Raw genomic sequence first — 23,438 nt, forward strand, 5'->3', positions numbered from 1 at the left:
TTTGACACATGTCATAGTAACCCTAAGCCACCTTCAAAACAGTGTGTGGACTGTGGAGACATCCCCTTTAGAGTTATACGCGCTGTTATACCATAGTCTAGCGTGAGAACTGGCCTCTGACCACAGTGGATTTCGTCACTGGATTTCTACACTGGTTGGAACTCTCAGTTACACACAGTCGTTTAAGCCATAAGATGTGATATCAAACTTCCCCATTAGACTGCATAGTAATGTAGGAATGTAAGAGCCCAATCCCCTTAACCAGCATGTCTACCCCAGTACACAGTAGTTTCTACCCAGCTCCATGATTTATGTATATGTCTCTACTTGGCATTGTGGTACCTGACTGTAATATGGCTATGGTGAAAAAACAGGCTTTACCAACCAGACTCCATGCTGGCTTATCTTCCAATTCATTTGCACTTAAATGACACATAATCCAAACTAATTTGTCTGTTTTGGAGATATGCTCCCATTTCGGGCTTGTTTTATTGCTCTGTCTCCAGCCAATGTGGAGTAGGTCTATGAAACAACACATGGGCTCTGGATAACAACAATGGAACAAACATGAGCACATCAAATATATTATATGAGGAAAGGCTACCCAGAACCAGGAGCCTGACAGCTACCCAGAAACCAGGCGTGGGTTCGGATAGTATTTGTTACCTTTCAAATACGTCATCTGCGCTTGACTGAGCTTGCCTGGTGCACATGGAGCCAATGGAATAGTACCAAAAGTGCAAGGCGCAAACCCTGCTCAAATGGCACTCCGGAATGGCTCAATCAAACATTCAAAGAAAACAAATACTACGTGAACCCAGCTCTGCCCAGAAACACAACACAGACAAACAGTAAAGTACTCCCACATGCTGTTCATTCAGCAACAATTCACAGCTAACCAGTGAGCGTTTAATCAGTAACGTGAAACACTTGACTATTAATCCTCCAAGTGGAGTGTTTTCAATGTTCTTTTTTTTTGTCAATTATCTCTAAGCATGAACGCACAGCTGCACGGATAACATGCAATATTGGAAGGAAGTAGGGGAGAGGTTGCAGAAAGAACAGTATTCTGAGCTGCTTACTCACGTTAGGGTGTGTTGATGCGTTTGACCTTATGATGTATTGTGTTGTTTTCATGTCTGTTGATTTATAAACACACCCATTCTTCTCTTGATACCTCCCGATACATCATCGTACGGCATGCGCCGGATGTCACAGATGGAAAGACAGTTGCAAAATGCTGATACATTTCCCAAAAATCCCAGTTTGCATCCCAACTGGGATTTCTGCAAGACTGGGAATCTTGAAAAAGTTACTAGAATTCGGCAACTCAAATAGACAAAAACCTGTATAATTTCACAAATGGAAACCCACCCCATAGCTTTGAAGGGCCAGTCTGCAGTTCAAACAACAATACCAACCTCACCCTAACCTCATGAGGCAGGTACATTTATAAGTTATTTCAAATGGATGTCCCAATCGCAGATTGCCCGTTTAATAATTGTAGGTCTGGCCTCATCCATGATGCATGCATGGCTAACATGTACTAACATGTACTAATATGTACTAACATGTACTATGAGAAGTGACAGGGCATGAGGACTCTGATGGGGCTGTGGGCAGGCAGAGGCAGCAGACACAGAAGGGCATCATTCAGATACAATATACTGCATCACTGCATAATTGCATGACTAAGAGCAGTCTCATCTGCAGCAGGCAGACTTTTAACTGATAAAAATACATATACCCAGAGAATCCACCCAGCAACACAGATCTCTTATGTAATGTAAGGCAGAGAGTGCCCTAGTTAGGCTACAGCTCGCCCTACGCCCTTCCTTTAGAGACATGGGGTTATTAAATGGTTAAACCCAAATGACTTCCTGTATAAAGTCTATTGGAGTCAATTGGATCAATAAAGCCGGATATCTTCTTTCATATGTACAGTAGGTACTATTCCACTGGACAGTAGTGAATCTTAATACCAGCAGATTAAATTAACCGACACTATCCTCCAACTACATGTTGCTTATGAACAGAAATGCATAATATGTACGTCGCATATGTCATTTGTAATATTGGAAAGATTCAGTCTATACCTTGCAAACAGCTTTGACCCAGAAATGGTCCATGTTTCTATTGGCTATTTCCCCAAACACAAGCTTCATTGTGGAGGAAACATATGTCGAGTCACTACCATCTCTCAATATACTGTATCCTATAAAACACCCAGAACAGAGATGGATGTCTCTTTTTGTGAGCCAGGGGGTCATGTAATCCATCCAGTGAAGAATAGATGAGGTAAATATTTAGCCACAGCTGCTCTGTAGACAGGTGACATGAGGTGACATGTGGTGTTTTGACTCTAGAAGGTTTTGAAATGGTAGATGTGTGTGTCTTGTGCAGGAACCCCAAGGTAAATGCTTTAGGCGTATACATATCTCAATCAACAGTGAGCAAAACAAGAAGTGCTTCAATGGAACTTGTAACTAAATATAATTTCACCAAATGGAAACCTTTAGAAGTGTTATTATCTTAACAAAACCTTATTGGTAACAGCAAAAATACCAACGGCAAACATGTTAACAAACATTGTCAAAATACTTTGTACATCCCAACAAAGGGACCCGATAAAGAGAACGCTTTCAAATCTACTGGCGGACAATGTGTTGAACAATTACACAAAATGCCTGTATTCATAGATACCCATTGTCTAACCGGTGACCAGATACAGGTACGTTCGGATTCGAGCTGGAAACTGGAACAAGAATGCTGGGCCTGTCGCCAGACGGAATGTCAGAAATGGCCTTTCTTGTTTTCGCAAATGCCTGGGAAAATAAATGTATCGGGAAGCTCATATCCTCTCAGGAAAGGGAGTGTTTACAGGCTTTAGTGATTTTCTCTGCCAGGGCCACGAGGGCTCTGGAACCCTGGCTGGGATCCTCCACATCCCTCCTCACCAGGGCACTCCAGAGCCAGACATGTCCCACCATAGTGCCCCCGTCCCTGGGTAACGACTCAGTCTGCTGGCCCCATTCCGCCACTAGCTCCACGTTAGCCCTCTACTAATGCTACAGGGCTCCTTCTGCTCCTCTCCTAGGGCAACAGAACAACATTCTGCCCCTATTTACTCCGGCTGGTATAAGAACTGTCGGTAACACTTTCTATGTCACCAATATCTATAATGCATTACAAACCCTCACAATGAGTCATGATGCAGCGACAATTTTGAGATGCACACACATAATAACTCATAATGCTCTGTAGACAACATATGTTAGTGTTACGGAAATGTCTGGGAACTAGCACGGTAGATGATGCGATTGTGCCTATAAGTCTACAAGTCTAATAGTCATAATGTGATTCATGTGTCCACTATAAAACAGCCGCATCTAGCTCAAGCTGTCCCTTGAGAGAGAAAGAGACAGCGCATGCATGACTAAATGACCAGACAAATATTGTTGCATGGTACAGAGTATGGTTAATATGGCCCAGTATCAGCCTAGACAGTGAACCAGGCCAACACGTGTCTAATGAAAGCAATAAACACCATATCACCAAATCTTCAAACGGTAATTACACCGCCTGCTATCACATAGGGTGCCATAAACAAGGCATAATAATCAGGCACGTGATGGTGTCCTTCTGAAGTGCTTTGAGGGTATGATCATATCATGTTGAAGGGAAAGTGAACCACTTTTCAGTATAATTTCATGACCACCATTTAATCAACATCTTAGATGGGAATTAGAGACTTTTTGATTTCGTTCTCTTCTGAAAATGACTTGAAACCAATCATTTCTGCGTCACGTAATTCTGATACACATAAACCTCATTCCCACTAGGGAGGGTGTCCAATCAAAAATGCATATTTTGACCAATGGGTAAATTGCGTAGATACTCCTCTGAGAACACCAATGGTCCAACCCTCACGTCTCTATCGTAATCCGTTCAAAGTTATTGGAGTTTTTACCCTTGTAGGATGGCCAAGATTAAGGGTAACTAAATCAATGGAGGCCAGAGAATAGAAGTGCCGAAAAAATCTGCAAAATAGCAGTACGTCAGCTAGGCGGGATGCCGTTAGAGAATTTAATTCAGCTCGTGTCATGAACCAACTCTGCAGAAGGTACCACCACAACATGTTGCTGTGAGAAACGACACCGCTCTGACAACAGAGTTTGCTGCGTATTGTTCGGACGTGTCCGACATTTTTGAATATAACGTTAATGATATATTAAAGAAAGACCCCACTGAATGATTCAGAACATGAAGAATATCCTGGTCGAATGTATTTTGTTTTATAACATAAAGAAGTGAAATTTCAGAGGGCAGAGTGGGTGGACACCCTACACTAGGTCTAAACCAAGCCAAGCTAGGGCAGGTTGTACTCTGCTGGCCTGGTTAAACATCCACCATAGTTGCTGGAACCATGCTGGAAAGAACAATGTGAAAACAACAAAAAAAGGCCTTAATCGAGACCCACCACCACAGACAGACGTGCTTGTACTTGACATTCCAAAGGAGCACTTAATACCGGGTTCACCTTGAGTTAACCCTGACAAAAACAAGTTTCCACTCTCCAGTCTTGTGTGTCGCTCGAGACACCGGGGGACAGATAAGCCTGTCAATCACGTCGACACAAACACAGCCAGAGGAGGCTGCTTTTTCTCAAACCGTCTGACAGGGTATGTTTAGTGTATCAGATCTGGGTTCAAAGCCAAATAGTAGCTGTTTTGTTTTAAATACTTTAGCTGCACTTGATTGAGTTAACCTCAATGGGACCAATGGAGTAGTCCCAAAAGTGCAACTGCAAATCCCGACCATCTGGCACTCTGAACGCAGGTCTGGTTTGTACTTTTCTCTGACCTGTGTGAGCCGTAGTGAAGGAGAGAGAAAGAGACAGATGCACAGATGCACAGAGAGAGACGGAGACACAGAGAGAAATGGAGACACAAAGAGAGATGGAGATAGAGAGAGAGACGGAGACACAGAGAGACCGAGACACAGAGGGAGACAGAGATATATAAAGGGACATAGCGAGAAAGAGACACAGAGAGAGAGACAGACACAGAGAGAGATGGAAACAGAGAGAGACAGATACACAGAGAGAGACAGATAAACAGAGAGGGATGGAGACATAGAGAGTGACATAGCGAGAAAAAGACACAGAGAGAGAGACAGACACAGAGAGAGATGTAAACAGAGAGAGACAGATACACAGAGAGGGATGGAGACACAGAGAGTGACAGAGACAGAGAGAGACAGAGACACAGAGACAGATACACAGCGAGGGATGGAGATAGAGAGTGACAGAGACAGAGAGAGACAGAGAGAGACAGAGACACAGAGAGACAGAGAGAGAGAGACAGAGACAAAGAGAGAGACAGAGACACAGAAAGAGACATAGAGAGAGGGAGACAGAGAGAGACAGAGAGAGACAGAGACAGAGAGAGACAGAGACACATAAAGGGACATAGAGAGAGAGAGACACAGACAGAGAGAGACACAGAGAGAGACAGAGATCTGTACCCCCGCACATTGACTCAGTACAGGTACAGTACAGGTATAAAACCTCGTTATTGCTTTTTATTGTGTTATATATATAGTGTATATACAATATATATTATTATTTATTTTTTAAACTTTTGTTTATTTAGTAAATATTTATATTTAGTAAAACTATTTCTTGAACTGCATTGTTGGTTAAGGCCTTGTAAGTAAGCATTTCACAGTAAGGTCAGTAAGGTTGTATTCGACGCATGTGACAAAGAACATTTGATTTGATTTGATTTGACACAGAGAGAGCCAGAGAGAGAAAGTGAGACAGAGACATAGAGAGAGAGACATAGAGAGAGAGTGAGAGAGTGAGACAGACAGAGAGAGAGAGAGAGAGAGAGAGAATGAGACAGACAGACAGAGAGAGACAGAGACACAGAGAGAGAGAGAATAAGACAGACAGACAGAGAGAGACAGACACAGAGAGAGACAGACACAGAGGGAGAGGAGCTTTCCACTTTGACTTACCACCAAGCTGCTGTCCAGCGACAGTCTCTTTAGCTGCTCCCTCCTCTCCAGGTGTCTGTTCATGGTCCTCCTCTTCCACTGCAGCCCGCTGCCACGGCCCTGGGAGCCACTGTGGGAGGGGAGAAGTGGGGAGAAGAGAGGAGAAGCCAAATATCACTATTTTGTACAGGAGAGACATTACCCTTGGTCCTCCCAGTTGGCTGCTGGGTACATCAGTAGTGAGGCTGTAGTACGTTAGTAGAGCTCAGAGTCCATGTTATATTTTGTGTCTTTGAAGCTGAGAAGGCGGCACCGCCACGCTCCCTCTCTCTCTCCTTCTCCCTCTACCTCACCCTTTCTATCTCTCCCTCCTCTTTCCTGGCTGCCCACCCTATCTCTCGCTTTTTCCTTACCGCTTCTCTCGCTCTGTTATTGTTGTGCTGCCCGCCTGCTCGCTCTGCTAACCTGATAGCAACCGGAAGTGTTGGAGAGAGGGAGAGGGAGAGCCTCACTCCACTGATCATCCCTGAGTTGATATGTTTTCTGTCCCCCTCCCTCCCTTCTCCTACTCCATGTTTTCATAGGCTTCTCCAAACAGAGCTGGGAACCAGCGCGACCGGGCCAATGGAGGCTAAGGGAGAAGATAAACACTTCACTTCACGCATACTACTCCTCTACAAAGAGCAGGCTCTGTGCCTCCGCTCAGCCCTGCCACAGAGTAAGCACACAACCTCCTCATCAGTGAAGCGCCCGGGTCAAAGGTCGCATAGTGACCGCCAAGGGTTAGGGACGTTCTGTCATGACCGCTGTATAGTATGTAATGTATGGATTCTGAGTGTGTGTGTGTGTGTGTGTGTGTGTGTGTGTGTGTGTGTGTGTAATTACATTATGTTACGTATTCTAGGAGCCACTTCAAAAGAGAAAATCTCTCTTCTGATTCAACAGCAACTTACACTTGAGTCTGTAAATTGCTTTGGGTACTGAATACAATTAATCTCTTTTAATGCTGAATTATTCCAGGTTTACTTGCCTCGCAGACTGTCTTCTAACCACATCCCCCTGGTCCCAAGGCCCTCTGTCTCTGGCGTGTCTGTTCCACCCTGTCTGAGACTTCAATGGCTTGACTACACTTGTCAGTCAGTATACCACTGACATCAAAATGCTACGTTACATCCACTGTCAATCTCCCATATCCAAAAGTTTCGGTCAATGTACTGCTAATATCCAGGCAGCATTTCACACCCACACAAAAATTGTTCATCTCAAACCCAATTGACTACTCACTGCTCTTACCCCAGCACCGGTGAAACTGGTTGAGATTACATCATTACACCCAGAAACTGGTTGAAATGACGTCATTATGATGACGTCTCCCAGTCTTGCCGGGTTGGTGAGCCCATTTTTGCTGTTCTACATCTAAACGTGGAAGGAAGGGGCTTGATCAACGACAGGACAGGACGTCATGCAGGCTTACTCTGGTTATGCCACCAGCACAAACGGTTCCTGTTCTTCTTCGTTTCTCCCTGATGATCTTACATTCAGTAGTTTTGATGTCAATCAAACCTGGGTTCAAATACTATTTGAAATGATTTCAAATACTTTAGCTGGATTCCATTGAGCTTGCCTGGAGCAACGGAACCAATAGAATTGTCACAAAACTACAAAACCTGCCCCATCTGGCAGGCTAAAACAAATGTCCAAAGTAGCTGAAATGATTCAAATAGTATTTGAACCCAGGTCTGATTCCTTTGTGTGCCAGGACATTACGTTCAGCTGTAATTCTCATTCCATGTTAAGATTACATTTCAGTTAGTGCCTTCTCTCTAAAGACTAGACTGGATGTAAAGCCCCCACGCTTCCTGCGGACGCCCAGATAGGGATTGTGGGTAATCAAGAGCAAATGATTCAAATGGATTAACGTTTGAACTTGACTGCCCTGACTCGAAAAACATAATAGATTAACCAGTCAAATGCAATGACACCATTTCGCTTGAAGGTAGGGGAGGGGAGTCCGGAAATTAGAACCAGAGAATACGTTTACGCTGAGCGGTGAGAGCCTCTGATGGAGCCGTGCAGCTTATGCCCAGTCTTCGTTGAAATGAATGGGGGGCATTTCACGCTCGGCAAAAGTTACGGTTGTGGTGTAGCAGTTCAGTAAGGTTGTATAGAAACAGGTGGTCGATAGGAGGTCGTGAAGCTGAGCCAAACACATTTGGAGTCAGATATGAGAATGGGAAAGGTAGGGAAACGCGATAACGTACAATGACAAAACCTAATGGTTGAATAAAGCAACTGACTCTCGGGTCTTGGATAAGCAGCTTCTGACATGGTCAAGTTCGGAGAAATATGTGCTACTGGCCAAAAGCAAAGGAGAGAAAAACGCACGAGGCAGGACGTCCATCTGTAGGCCAGTGTCCTACATCACCAGCCGAAAGGTGAAAAGTGTCTATGTAAATGCGCCACGTGATATTTTACAGACGTCAGATTCAAACGTCCGTGGTAAGGTCAATGAAAAGGCCAAGTGGTTGGAAATGTCCCCAATGGAGCTCAGGGATATTATTTCATACAATTACAATGCCAAGGGTCGTGGGTTCGATTCCCGCTAGGGCCACCCATATGTAAAAGGTATGCATGCAAGACTGTAAGTCGCTTTGGATAAAAGGGTCTGCTAAATGGCATATATTATTATTACGTTTTTTATTATTATAATTGTATGTAACAGAGGTGGTTCAGGGAACATACACTTGTGTGATGAGTAACCTTTTTGGTGTGATTGGCACATTTGGGATAGTCCTGAAGAATTGGTTATAGACTCTAGCTCAGAGGGCTAACACTGTCCTGAGACCTGGGTTTGATACCCAGTCTATCCCATATGCTGTAGAAGCCGATGGAGTCTCACCAGTCTGTTTATTGGCCAAGGGAACTCAGCAGCATAAATAGGCCATAGAATACTAGGAACAGATTACGTCGGTGATGATCTCTGGCCCACGCGATCATCATAAAATACAATCCCACAGGGACCTCCCTATCCTCATCTCCCGATCTCCTCATACACCACAGCCCCTCCTTTCTCTAAATGATTTACACCAAACCCAATTACCACTTTGTAAAACCAGTCTTCTGTTGGGGGCGGCACAGAGACAACAAAGAGAGACACACGTCTACGGACATATTACGCGCTCGTCCCAGCCGGTAAGACAGTAAGTCAGCCAGCCAGCAAGTCAGCCGGGTGGAATGGATGCAATCAAAGGTCCACGGACAATCCTGACATCTGGGAGTCTTTGTGTACACCCCTAATTAGATGCCAGGGTGGAGGTGGAGTCGGCTCTGAGGGTTATGGAGGGGGGAAACCACTCTTTTTAACATCTGCTGAGGGAGAAACTAGGAGGGGGGGGGGTGCTTTTGGGGTTGCACAGGGGTGGACTAGAGAGGTGAGAGGCTGGCTGAGGATAATGAGAAAAGAAAATAGCATTATGATCACTTATATACAATTGTAATAAGGTATACATCACTTAAATGACATATGCACTGCGATAGGTTATTGTTCTGTGGATGCACTGATCCATCAACAGATGTAGGATCTTAATCTAATCATTATTTTGTTGCTGAGAATTTTCCTTCACAGCAGGAAATGCAAACTTGTAATGTATTCAATGTTTTTTTTTAAAAAAAGGGCTTCCAGAGTTTACAATTTCCACTTGAAAAATGTCAGACTTTATTTGCCCTAACGAAAAATGTATCAACCCTTACACAAAATGTCCATAAATTATAATCTACATAATAATTCCGGTTGCGGCATTATCCTGCTGTAGCAACCTGGCTCAAATTAAGATCCTTCATCTGTATGGTGTTCTGCTGTTGAATATCAGAAAATTATAGACATTGTCTAGGTATGTTATTCATTCAGGTTCTATTTGATGGTGAATTTGGGCTATCCTAAGTATCAGCTGACGAAATTAAACTCATGTTTTAATTCACATACACTACTGTTCAAAAGTTTGGGTTCACTTAGAAATGTCCTTGTTTTTGAAAGAAAAGCAATTTTTTGTCCATTAAAATAACTTCAAATTGATCATAAATACAGTGTAGGCATTGTTAATGTGGTAAATGACAGACAGACAGACAGACAGACAGACAGACAGACAGACAGACAGTTCAGCATCCCAGAGTCGCCTCTTCAATGTTGATGTTGAAACTGGTGTTTTGTGGGTACTATTTAAGGAAACTTGACTTGAGGCCTCTCTTTCTCAAACTAGACACTCTAATGTACTTGTCCTCTTGCTCACGTGTGCACCGGGGGCCTCCCACTCCTCTTTCTATTCTGGTTAGAGCCAGTTTGCGCTGTTCTGTGAAGGGAGTAGTACACAGCGTTGTACGAGAGCTTCAGTTTCATTGCCAATTTCTCGCTTGGAAAAGCCTTCACAAGAATAGACTGATGAGTTTCAGAAGAAAGTTCTTTGTTTCTGGCCATTTTGAGTCTGATGACTCACAAGTGTGTGTCAGAGACAGTTCTGCCCTTTGTACCCATACAGTTAAACATTCACCTACTCTTATTCCCATTTCTCCACTAAGCAAAGAACCGTACACCAATAAGGGCGCTTTATAGAGGGATAGATCAAACAGAGATATCCATTGGTTGTTGTCGCTTGAACTTTAAACCCCAAACTATTTCTATTGGAGGAACAAACGTTTTGTCTACAAATGATTACGCCCACAATCACCATTACATTTTGCCATTTCCTCTGAGCTGAATACAAGTGAACGTCTGATAAATGTTTGGTGTTGTGTTTTGGCAGTTTAACATTATTGGTCATAACACATCACGAAACACAATGACCGACTCGGTCGGCAAACACCATCTGGTCTCTCAGTGCCATGTAAATTCTCAGAGAGAATGATTCCAGACATGCGTTCTGTTGCATGAGTTCTCAATTAGCACTTTCATCTATCACATAATGCAATGAAAACAAGAGGAAAATGGACTCTCACGTCGAAAGAAAAACCCAATTGGCGAGGTAGTACGTGTGTCCCAAATAGCACTATATGGGGAATATGGTACCATTTTGGATGCAGCCTGGATCAATACCACCCCCCCCCCCCCCCCCCACCCCCCCCCCCCCCCCAACCCAAAAAAATGAGCTTGCCAGGAAGTGTCAGTCAGCCTGGGATGGATAGCGATGGTTGACATTGATTGGTCCACCGGCCCTTGCCCCGGGACCCTATTTATATTGTCTGTGTGTTTGAATGGAGGAGGGCTATAAAGGAAAGGGGGTCAGGCTGGAACCCGGAACCACCCCCCAGCCAAGGCCTCGTTTTGTGAATGATTCATCCAGATTGCTCAGGCAGGGTGCAGAATGAATGGGGAGGATAATTATACATTGGAGATTTGAGTCTAGGCTACCTCCTAATTCCCAGATAGCTATTACTTTTCAATCATTGAGAGGTGGGGGGTAAGCATGATGTGAATGTGAGGGTATAGAAAGAGAGAGATTGCTTTGGCAATGTTAACGTGTGTTTCCCATGCCAATAAAGCCCTTAAATTGAAATTGAATTGAGAGAGAGAGAAACAGAGAGAGAGAGAAACAGAGCGAGAGAGACACAGAGAGAGAGACACAGAGAGAGAGAGAGAGAGAGAGAGAGAGAGCAAGTGAGAGAGAGAGAAAGACACAGAGAGAGAGAGCGAGAGGGAGAGAGACAGAGCGAGAGAGAGAGCGAGTGAGAGAGCAAGTGAGAGAGAGAGAGAGAGAGAGAGAGAGCAAGTGAGAGAGAGAGAGAGCAAGTGAGAGAGAGAGAGAGCAAGTGAGAGAGAGAGAGAGAGAGAGAGCAAGTGAGAGAGAGCAAGTGAGAGGGAGGGAGAGAGAGAGAGAGAGAGTGAGAGAGCGAGAGAGAGAGAGAGAGAGAGAGAGAGAGAGAAAGAGAGTGAGGGAGAGAGAGATAGAGAGATTGAGTGAGCGGGAGAGAGAGGGAGAGAGAGAGAGCAAGAGGGAGGGCGGGAGAGAGAGGGAGAGGGATGGAGAGCAAGAGCGAGAGAGCGAGAGCAAGAGAGAGAGAGCGAGAGCAAGAGAGAGAGAGAGAGGTCCATCTGTGTGGCAGGCTAGCAGCACAGATGGCGTATGATGATCAGTCCAATATGTCCTCAACCTCCTGTCTCTTTAGCTCGGGTAGTGCACTACTACTGACCAGAGCCCATTGGGCTTTGGTCAAAAGTAGCACACTACCTGAGGAATAGGGTGCCATTTGGGACAAGGTTTGTGACAGACAGACAGACAGACAGACAGACAGACAGACAGACAGGTAGGCAGACAGGCAGGCAGGCAGGCAGGCAGGCAGACAGACAGACAGACAGACACGGACGGACGGACGGACAGACCAAAAGTCATCATGGTATTAGAGATAAGTACAAAAAGTTCAATTATCTCCAAGATTAAACACTTATGTCATTTTAGTTTGCTTAAAGATGTACATTGTCATTGCTCTCTACAGAATCTGCCAACCACTAGCTTCCCTAAGGCGCCCTGGTCAAAAGTACTGTTGTGCACTATCCTGTAAATGGAATAGGGTGTGATTTGGGACACACACAATGTGTTTACTCCCTGTTGCTGCCCTTCTGTATCACTGCACTGTTTTAGCGTGCTGTTGTGGGGGTGAAGCTTTAACTGGGCTATAGCTACAGCCTTTCTCAGCAAGGTGTAACAATGACAGTGGCACTGTTAAATGGTAAAGGTCAAAGGTACAAGCACTTTAAATTGTCTACAGGCTGATATGTGTAAAAAAAAAAATAGCAAAGGATGTAAGTGAGACCTTTGAATGTGCATGCGTGTGTATGTGTGTGGCTGGGAGGGGGGGGGGGGGGGGGGGGTAGGGGGGTTGTTGTGTGTGTGTGTGTGTGTGTGTCCACAAGGCCAGGAGGATTGGATATGGAAAAACAAACAGAGCTAGGCCAGGGCCAATGAGACAGCTGAAGGAGACAGACAGCAGAGACAGAGAGCTGAGTGAGGAACAACAGGTTGTACACAAAGCAGAGCTCCCTATAGGGTCTAGTTAACACATGGGGAGTGTAGGGGGGAATTAACTGGAGAAGACAGGAAGTGTCATCAAACAACTTGCCATGTGATTAAGGTGTTCCACAGTGTTGATTTATACACACCCACACATTCTGTAAATACATATGCTATATACACACTTACACACAAACACATACACACACACTTACACACTTACACACACACACTTACACACACACACACACTTACACACACACTTACACACACAAACACACTTACACACACACTTACACACACACACACACACACACACACACTTACACATACACACACACTTACACACACACACTTACACACACACACACTTACACATACACACACACTTACACACACACACACACACTTACACACACACACACACACATACACACACACACACACACACACACACTTACACACACAGACTTACACACTTACACACCCACACACACACACACACACACATACACACACACACACACACACACACACACACACACACACACACACACACACACACAGCTGTGTGAGATACAGGATGGGTGTGAGTTATTGAGCAAATCATGTGCTACGTGTGAGCTCACTCCCAAGAGATGAACAGACAGACATTTGTTACATTCCGATCCGCATTCTATCGAGTGTGTTTTTATTACAACCCTCGCCCGACGCCCTTTCTAACACGTCGTAAGTCGGCTCAGGGTTTTACACCTAACGTAGCTGACCCTATTTGTAGGGGGGGAAGAATTGTTCATGTTGTGTTGCCTTTCAACAGGTTGAATATGGGAGTGTTGCTGTGCTGTAGATGTCTCAGCCAGAGACACACACACACATGTGACACATTTCAAATGAAATATGCTTGCTCTGAAGAAGCATCTGGCAAAATGAATTGACATATTTTTGCTCTGCGCTCATGTCACGTGCAATAAAACATGAACTGCAAATACTGCATTAAACATGACATAGGGACACAATCTACTGTAACTGATAGAAATTTAATTGAATTCTAATGAATATCCTTAATTTATGTGACAGTGACACAAGACTTCAAACTCCCTTCAAAACTCACAAACTCATTGCTGGTCTATGGAAGAAAACGTGTTGTGTCACTGCGCCACTGCACACAAGTTCATTAGGGTTGCTTGGGTTGAAGCTTTTCATCAAAACAATGAGCGTAATGTCATCGTCTAGCTCATCAGGGATTCAACGCTGCAGAAACACATTTCCCTCCACCGATCGCACCCCAAACACAGGCCCTTAGGAAGACCTTATTACATCCTGAAACAAATCAGATGGGTTTCCTGCCTTCGGGCCAGCGCTGGGTTCAAATAGTGCTTCGGAATCATTTCAAATGCTTTAGCCGGCGCTTGATGAGATTTCCTGATGCAATGGAACCAACTGAAAAGGGACTGCTTGGGACTTTCAATCACAATGTCCAGCATGTGTAGCCTAGCCCCAGCTGCCCTGCTGACAGGAACATGACTGGGCTGCGGTCTGTCTCTCTCATCATGGCAGCTGGTTAGGAAAAGAAACAGAAAAACACTGAAGTCCAAAGGGACACAGCATGTATCACACCAAGCTGTGTGAGCACAGGGATCTTCCAAGCCTTGTCTATGTTAATACATAAGTTATGCCTGCTGGGTATGTGGCCACATTTGGAATGTGTGTAAGCAATTTGATCCTGACCCCCCCTCTCTCTCTCTCTCTCTCTCTCTCTCTCTCTCTCTCTCTCTCTCTCTCTCTCTCTCTCTCGCAAATTATCGCACCAATTACCCATGGCCCTGTGTGTCCGTGAGCATCTATAACTTACGTCTTGCCTCTGCTTCACTCAACAGGTTGGCAGCAGCCTCTGATAAGTCTACATCAGACGTTGTAACATGGAATTCCCTTTGAAGGTGGCTGGAAACATGCTCCTTTGGTAAATTCCCAGTGAGGAGTAGAAATAGCAGGGGAGGCACTGAGCGAACACACACTCACTCTGGCTTGCCAGACTGGTGCTCTGCAAACACCCTGCTACTTGTAACTAGGGAGGGAGGGAGGGAGGAGGGAGGGGGTGGTGTGGGTGAGAAGAAGTTCCACATTACATCATGTGCAGCTGTTGACAGGCCAGTGTTTATTAACTAACTGTCATGAGCCATGGGATCTGTTGCTGCAGGATTCACACCCCGGCTTGCCACACACACACACACACACACATGCACGCACGCAAACACACACACGCACGCACGAGATCACACGAGCGCACCAGTGGAGGCTGCTGAGGGGAGGACGGCTCCTAATAATGTGCTGGAACAGAGCAAATGGAATGGCATCAAACACCTGGAAACCATGTATTTGATACCATTCTGCTCCAGCCAATACCACGAGCCCGTTCACCCCAGGTAAAGTGCCACCAACCTCCTGTGTCGCGCACACACATACGCATGTGCACACACACTTGCACGCAGACAGGCATTAGGTGGGCCTAACACTAACTCACATGCAACATGCTAATGGCACATAATATAACACTTCACAACCCTTCTGACGGACGGTAATTACACGGCGACAGAATGATGCCGAGACTATGATTGATCACTTTCACATATTTATTGCAAAGTTAAAGAAACCACACAACTCAAATCAAAATTGTATGTCACATTCTTCGCAGTTGTAGACTAAAATCTATTTTGGTTATTGACAGTAAGTGAAGTGGATTAACACCCGGCAACAGCATGATGGTAACAGAATGATGTCATGGGACCCTGATCTGTACTATACAGAAATGCAAAATTATGAATGTCATTCTCTTCATGGTGATGTATCCTGAATAGACACAAAGGTAGAACCAGTGATATCATGCTTTGCATGTTTGGCTATTATTCCACACACTGGCTATTATTCTAATGAGCTCCGCCCCCAAACAAGACCAAATTAATCTGTACCAATCACAGATATCTGTGTTTCACAAGTTTGGACATCACAGTAGAGCACAGTTGAGTATAGTATAGTATAGTACAGTAGAGCATAGTTCCGTACAGTGTCTAGTTAAATAAATAATACATTTAAAAAATACAGTAAATTATAATGTACTCTAGTGTGCTCGACTGTACAGTACTAAACTATACTGTACAGTACGGTACAGTACTCTACTATACTTTACTTTGACCACCACGCAACAGAAAGAAAAAGAAAACAGTGATGAGCTGAACATAACAGTATGCCAGTGGAAGAGAGGACAGTAAGCAGGTGACTCAACTGTGGTGTGTGACTACTATAAATTCCCATTGTAGCCAATTGAGTTGTAGTCATTCTGTTACGGATTTTTTTTACCCGATTTGGTAACAGAATGAATCATTTGAACCACTTAATAAGTCATTGCAAAAAGGGATTTTCAGGTGAACAAAAGAGAAGAGCAGTCGCACCAGTCAACCATAAATCATTTCAGGTTCAATTACAAGTTGCAACAGGGATACACCTCCAGCACACAAGCAGAGAAACTGTCTCTGCTACACGGAAACATACACGAGAGACAAAGTGCTGGAGTACTGAGCCAAAACAACAAAAACGGTGTTGCTGCGCAAATACTTTAGGACCTGACTGTATATGTTAACAGACAGTACCAAACGTTCTGTAAACACCAGCCTGAGAGTTCTACCTCTACTTGTTAATTCTGTGAGCTTTCATTATCTGTTGTCCTCATGAGGGAGAGAAATTAAAAAATGTCTACAAGACAGTGCCTTCGGAGAGTACTCAGACCCCTTGACTTTTTCCACATTCTGTCACGTTACAGCAGTATTAAACATTTTAAAAATCTACATAAGTATTTACATAAGTATTTAGACCCTTTGCTATGAGACTCAAAATTGAGCTCAGGTGCATCCTGTTTCCATTGATCATTGTTGAGATGTTTCTACAACTTGATTGGAGTCCACCTGTGATAAATTCAATTGATTGGACATGATCTGGAAAGGCACACACCTGTCTATATAATCTCCCACAGTTGACAATGCATGTCAGAGCAAAATACAAGCCATGAGGTCGAAGGAATTGTCCGTAGAGCTCAGAGACAGGATTGTGTCGAGGCACAGATCTGGGGAATGGTACCAAAACATTTCTGCAGCATTGAAGGTCCCCAAGAACACAGTGGCCTCTATCATTCTTAAATGGAAAAAGTTTGGAACCACCAAGACTCTTCCTAGAGCTGGCAGCCCAGCCAAACTGAGCAATCGGGTGAGAAGGGCCTTCTGGAAGGTTCTCCCATCTCCACAGAACTTAGAACCCGAGGGTCACTGTGACAAAGCTCCAGAGTTCCTCTGTGGAGATGGGAGAACCTTCCAGAAGGACAACCATCTCTGCAGCACTGCTCCAATCAGGCCTTTATGGTAGAGTGGCCAGACAGAAACCACTTCTCAGTAAAAGGCACATGGCAGCCCGCTCAGAGTTTGCCAAAAGGCACCTAAAGACTCTGAGACCACGAGATTGAACTCTTTGGCCTGAATGCCAAGCGTCACATCTGGAGGAAACCTGGCACCATCCCTATGGTGAAGCCTGGTGGTGGCAGCTTCATGCTTTGGGGATGTTTTTCAGTGGCGGAGACTGGGAGACTAGTCAGGATCGAGGGAAAGATGAACGGAGCAAAATACAGAGAGATCCTTGATGAAAACCTGCTCCAGAGCGGTCAGGACCTCAGACTGGGGCGAATGTTCACCTTCCAACAGGACAACGGCCCTCAGCACACAGCCAGGACAAGGCAGGAGTGGCTTCGGGACAAGTCTCTGAATGTCCTTGAGTGGCCCAGCCAGAGCCCAGACTTAAACCCGATCGAACATCTCTGGCAAGACCTGAAAATCGCTGTGCAGCAACACTCCCTATCCAACATGACAGAGGATCTGCAGAGAAGAATGGGAAAAACTCCCCAAATAAAGATGTGCCAAGCATGTAGTGTCATACCCAAGAAAACTCGAGTCTGTAATCGCTGCCTAAGGTGCTTCAACAAAGTACTGAGTAAAGGGTCTGAATACTTGTGTAAATGTGATATTTCAGTTTTTTATTTTTAATACATTTGCAAAAATGTCTAAAACCTGTTTTGCTTTGTCCTTATGTGATATTGTGTGTAGACTGTAGAGGGGAAACAGTTTTTAAATACTTTTTAGAATAAGGCTGTAACCTAACAAAAAAAAGTCAAGGGATCTGAATACTTCCCGAAAGCACGATAAGTGGGTTTTTGGTAACAGAATGACAAGACACTAGGCAATATTTCTTACAGAAGGCAAATCATTTCTGTAAAAAAAAAAAATGATATTAGTTGGCAGGGTTCTTTCCTTCAACAATATTGTGTTTTGATGTATTTCTAATACTTTTTCTATTAGATGTTTTCTAAGACCCCTTTTCAAACTTGTTTGACCAGAAAGAAAAGCCTTTGCTTATTCCAAATGTATATATGCCTTAATAAAACATTTGACACCAAAGTTGATGTGCTCCTATGAACTTCCCGTTACTGCTAATGGGACTTCTACAAAGAAATGCCCACCAATTTACACAGACTCGCCCATATCATGAACAATCACATTTACTCTACTCATACGCTCATAATTATGTTGTGTTCTTCTATCCTCGTGGGGACCTACAATTAATTTCCATTCAAAATCCTATTTTCTCTAACCCCTAACCATAACCCTTACCCTAACCTTAACCCAAACCCAAACCCAAACTACTAACCTCTAACCCTAATTCTTACCCCTAAGTTTAAAATAGCGTTTGTCCTCATGGGGACGTGGGAAATGTCCCCACAAGGGATACTTTTCCTTGTTTTACTGTCCTTGTGGGGACTTTTGGGGATTTTAGGTCCCCACAAAGATGGAATCCAACCATATATGCTATACTTCCTTCTCAAAAGCTCTGTTGGTTAGTTTTTGATTACGCTAGCTAGCTAGCTGACTTGAGTCTGTCTGACCAGCAAGCGTTACTATGTCTCTCTCTCTGGCTTCAACTGTGGCAAACCAAGCAAGGCCCAGCTGCATTCCTTAAGCGTCTGGGCCTGGCGTAGACCCCAGTCTCTCAGAAGGTTTAAAGTGTTTATCTTTTTTTTCTCTCATTTAAAGGGAGACACATGACTCACAGCTTTACTGCCAACCAGATTTTTCTACTATCATGCTGATTGGAAACTACTGGTCTGGGCTATTATTCACAAACTCAAGAGAGCTGTTAGTTGTGCTGATCTAGGATCAGTTTAGAAGTGCTGCTCTAGGGTCAGCTTAGCCTTTTAGATCATGATGAGCTTGATTTTATGGACAGCACTCCTACTCTTAGACTATTTCTGAATATTGGCCCAAAGGCTGTATGTCTCAAGTGTCTAAAACTAGGAGTCCTGATCTAGGATCTTAGGACTAGGACCTGTCCATATAACATTAATCAATATGATCCAAAATACAAAACAGATCCTAGATTAGCACTCCTACTCTTAGATAGAAACCCTGGAGTCATATTCATTAAGTGTTATTAGTTTAAATGTTGACAGGGAGGGGATCCTAGATCAGCCCTCATACTAGTAAGACTACAGTATTTCCAAATAAGGGCCCTGGTCTGCTTTTCATTGGGGCTCCCCACAGAATGTCTGCTTCTTAACACTTCAAGCATTCCTCACCACAGACCCATAATAAAGTAGACAAGGGGCACACTGACAGAAACCATCAGACCGGGTCACGTCACCCACTGTTTGTCATCACAGTCGGCGAGCACAAATGCACCGATTCAGCCTCTCTAAATGCCTCTGTTGCATACCTTGTGGCCACAAATGCAATAATTTTTAGATAGATTCCACACTGTTTTCGCATTCCTCCTCTCGTAGCTCATTGCATTGCTGTGCTGTCGGCAATAGATGTCGTGGAGACCCGTGACATTGCCTGTCAAAGCGAGGCTGGGATGTGGTCGACTCGGTTGAAGAAACATACGTTGGTGTTGACTCTTGGACTGTCAAGCCCTGACCTTAGAGAGCCTTTTTTTATGTCTCTTTTTGGTTTGGTCAGGGTGCAATTTGGGTGGGCATTCTACGCCCTTTATTTCTATGATTTGTGTTTCTATGTGTTGGCCGGGTATGGTTCTCAATCAGGGACAGCTGTCTATCGTTGTCTCTGATTGGGAATCATACTCAGGTAGCCCTTTTTCCCTCCTTTCAGTGTGGGTAGTTAACGTTGTTTGTGGCACTTAGCCCTGTTAAGCTTCACGGTTGTTTTGTTATTTCTTGTTTTGTTGGCGACATTTTATTGAAATAAAAGAAAATGTACGCTGACCACGCTGCACCTTGGTCTACTTCCAACGACCCCCGTGACATGGACTTAGAAACTAATGATTTCTAACCATTGATTCTTGAAGAGTATAACGTATAAATGCCTCTGTCTATGACTTTGAGAATCTCCAGTCCTATCCTTCAGCTGTTTACGCCCAAAATTGTCGTGGTGACAGCTTTGTTGTTGTTGGAATCCCAGATTACCCCTTCACAATGGGTCTTATATCTTAAGGCAGTGGTTCCCAAACTTTTTATAGTCCCGTACACCTTCAAACATTCCACCTCATTTGAGAGTGTGCTGACCCTGGTGCTAGAGGCGGTACGCCTCTAGCACCAGGGTCAGCACACTCTCAAATGTTGTTTTTTACCATCATAGTAAGCCTGCCGCACACACACTATACGATACATTTACTAAACATAAGAATGAGTGTGAGTTTTTGTCACAACCCGGCTCGTGGGAAGTGACAAAGAGCTTTTATAGGACCAGGGCACAAATAATAATATTTTTTTTGCTCTTTATTTAGTCATCTTACATATAAAACCTTATTTGTTCATCAAACATTGTGAATAACTCACCACAGGTTAATGTGAAGGGTATGCTTTCAAGGATGAACATTACTTTCCTCACAGTCTGTGCCTGCAATTAGTTTTCATGCTAGTGAGGGCTGAGAATCCACTCTCACATAAGTATGTGGTTGCAAAGTGCATCAGTGTCTTAACAGCGCGATTTGTCAAGGCAGGATACTCTGAGCGCAGCCCAAATCCAGAAATCTGCCAGTGGTTTCTGATTAAATTCAATTTTCACAGAACCGCTTGTTGCAATTTTGATGAGGCTCTCTTGTTCAGATATCGGTAAGTGGAGTGGAGGCAGGGAATGAAAGGGATAACGAATCCAGTTGTTTGTGTCATCCTTTTCGGTAAAGTATCTGCGTAATTGCATACCCAAATCACTCAGGTGCTTCGCTATATCACATTTGACATTGTCCGTAAGCTTGAGTTCATTTGCACACAAATAATCATACAATGATGGAAAAACCTGTGTGTTGTCCTTGTTAATGCAGACAGAGAAGAGCTCCAACTTCTGAATCATAGCCTCAAATTTGCCCAGCACATTGAATATAGTTGCGGAGAGTCCCTGTAATCCTAGATTCAGATCATTCAGGCGAGAAAAAACTTCACCCAGATATGCCAGTCATGTAAGAAACTACTTTGCCCCTTGATAACCCGTGCCCTTCTGTATGTTGTAAAAGTGTTACATGGTCGCTGCACATATCTTTGCATAGTGCAGAATATACACGAGAGTTCAGGGGCGTTGCTTTAACAAAGTTAACCATTTTCACTGTAGTGTCCAAAAGGTCTTTCAAGCTGTCAGGCATTCCTTTGGCAGCAAGAGCCTCTCGGTGAATGCTGCAGTGTACCCAATTGGCGTCGGGAGCAACTGCTTGCACGTTTGTTACCACTCCACTATGTATCCCTGTCATGACTTTTGCACCATCAGTACAGATACCAACAGGAGCAGCAGCTATGTTTGGCTACATACGGACCGTTAGTGGAATTCCCATGAGAGATTAGCGGTTAATGTGATTGGATGTTAATTATTTGACTAGGCTACCTGTATTTGACATTGTGTTGTTATTTCGCTGAACACTAGATGGTTACATTTTATTTTTGCCAGTGAAACGAGGCTACTCAGGCGAGAAAAAAACCTCACCCAAACGTATAGCCCCATTGGAAAATATAAATGGACTGTTCGAAAATGTGAAGAATTTGTTTTTTAAATATACAAAATACAAAATGTGAATCACATTTTTATTTGGCGTACCCCCGACGGCATTGCACACACCCCAGTTTGGGAATACTGCAATAAGGCAACTACATTGCCGGTCATATGAGAGTGTAGCCTACTCCTTGTGATATTAAATTGGAAAGCATCAAATGCTACATACTGTCAAAAACATTTGTAGGCTATGATAAGCCTTCGTACGTAAATCTAATCAGAATAACCCAAGTATTAATCAATTGGCTCAAATGCTAGTACACAAACCCCTTGTGAAGAGGCACTTCAAGTTATGTATGGGGACAGAGCACTCCATTATCTTCGTACTGACATTTGAACATGCAAATTCAATCTATTCTATTCAATCTAATCTAATTCATTGAATACATGGTGGTATAAATCATTTTTGTGCAATCAAACGCACTGACATTTCTCAGTTTCGAAGTGGAAAGAGTATCTCTCTCCTCTCTCATCTCTCCTTCACTGTGGCTGGCTACATGGCCTGAGAGGCTACTGACAAGGTAATCATGCACAAAATATATGGCTTGACCCGTGGCTAGAACCCGTCCATTGGAGGGAAGACCTTAAACTGTTGGGGGTTAAGGGTCAGACCCTTTGAGGGGGACGGTAGAAACGATTGCCAAGGAGTAGAGGGGTGTAAAAATTCCTCCCTCTACTGAAGAGGAAGAAAGCTTTAAAGATCATTCCTCTTCTAACCTCTTCTCCGTTATATGCACTGATCTGAAAGAACTGACCAGGGGTTTGATCATTACTCCAAACAGTTGCAAAACGGAACGTTTTGCCCCAGGTGAAGACCAGCCTAATGACGGGATTCCTCCCTATAGTTTTTACCCCGGCCATGTTCAGCAAGCAAACCTTGTGGAACATTTCACATAGAAATACCATGAATAGAGCTCTCATGATTCCTTGTTCTATGTGCCAGAGGCATGCTTGTTCTACATAATAGGTTTTTATTGTGTCCTGCTGAACATGGCCCTGTAGTTTTTTCCAATCAGTGCGGATGAACTGAAGGAGCTGAGACAGGATACATGACAAATAGACTGTGTTTTCTTTAAATGATATCAAAGTCAGGCATCCCGAGTGGCGCAGTGGTCTAAGGCATCAGTGGTCTAAGGCATAGTGCTAGCTGTGCCAATAGAGATCCTGGGTTCGAGTCCAGGCTCTGTCGCAGCCGGCTGGTGACTGAGAGACCCACAGGGCGGCGCACAATTGGCCCAGCGTCGTCCGGAATAGGGGAGGGTTTGGCCGGCAGGGATGTTCTTGTCCCATCGTGCACTAGCGACTCCTGTGGCTGACCGGGCACAGTGCATGGTGACACAGATGCAAGGTGAAC

General features: G+C 44.1%; 1 protein-coding gene across 1 annotated transcript in view; it reads right to left on the reverse strand.

Moving 5' to 3' along the window:
- LOC139413011 (nck-associated protein 5-like) overlaps positions 1–6,694 on the reverse strand; it is a 158,725-nt gene extending 152,031 nt beyond the window's left edge. The window contains exons 1-2 of the mRNA XM_071159975.1: positions 6,414–6,694; positions 6,022–6,130 (exon numbers count right to left, since the gene is read on the reverse strand). Of these exons, the coding sequence (XP_071016076.1) occupies positions 6,022–6,084 (63 nt within the window). The 5' untranslated portion in view covers positions 6,085–6,130; positions 6,414–6,694. The remainder of the gene's footprint in view (positions 1–6,021; positions 6,131–6,413) is intronic.
- Positions 6,695–23,438: the final 16,744 nt, after the last annotated feature.

Source organism: Oncorhynchus clarkii, chromosome 7, assembly GCF_045791955.1.
Source record: "Oncorhynchus clarkii lewisi isolate Uvic-CL-2024 chromosome 7, UVic_Ocla_1.0, whole genome shotgun sequence".
Classification (NCBI taxonomy): Eukaryota; Metazoa; Chordata; class Actinopteri; order Salmoniformes; family Salmonidae; genus Oncorhynchus; species Oncorhynchus clarkii.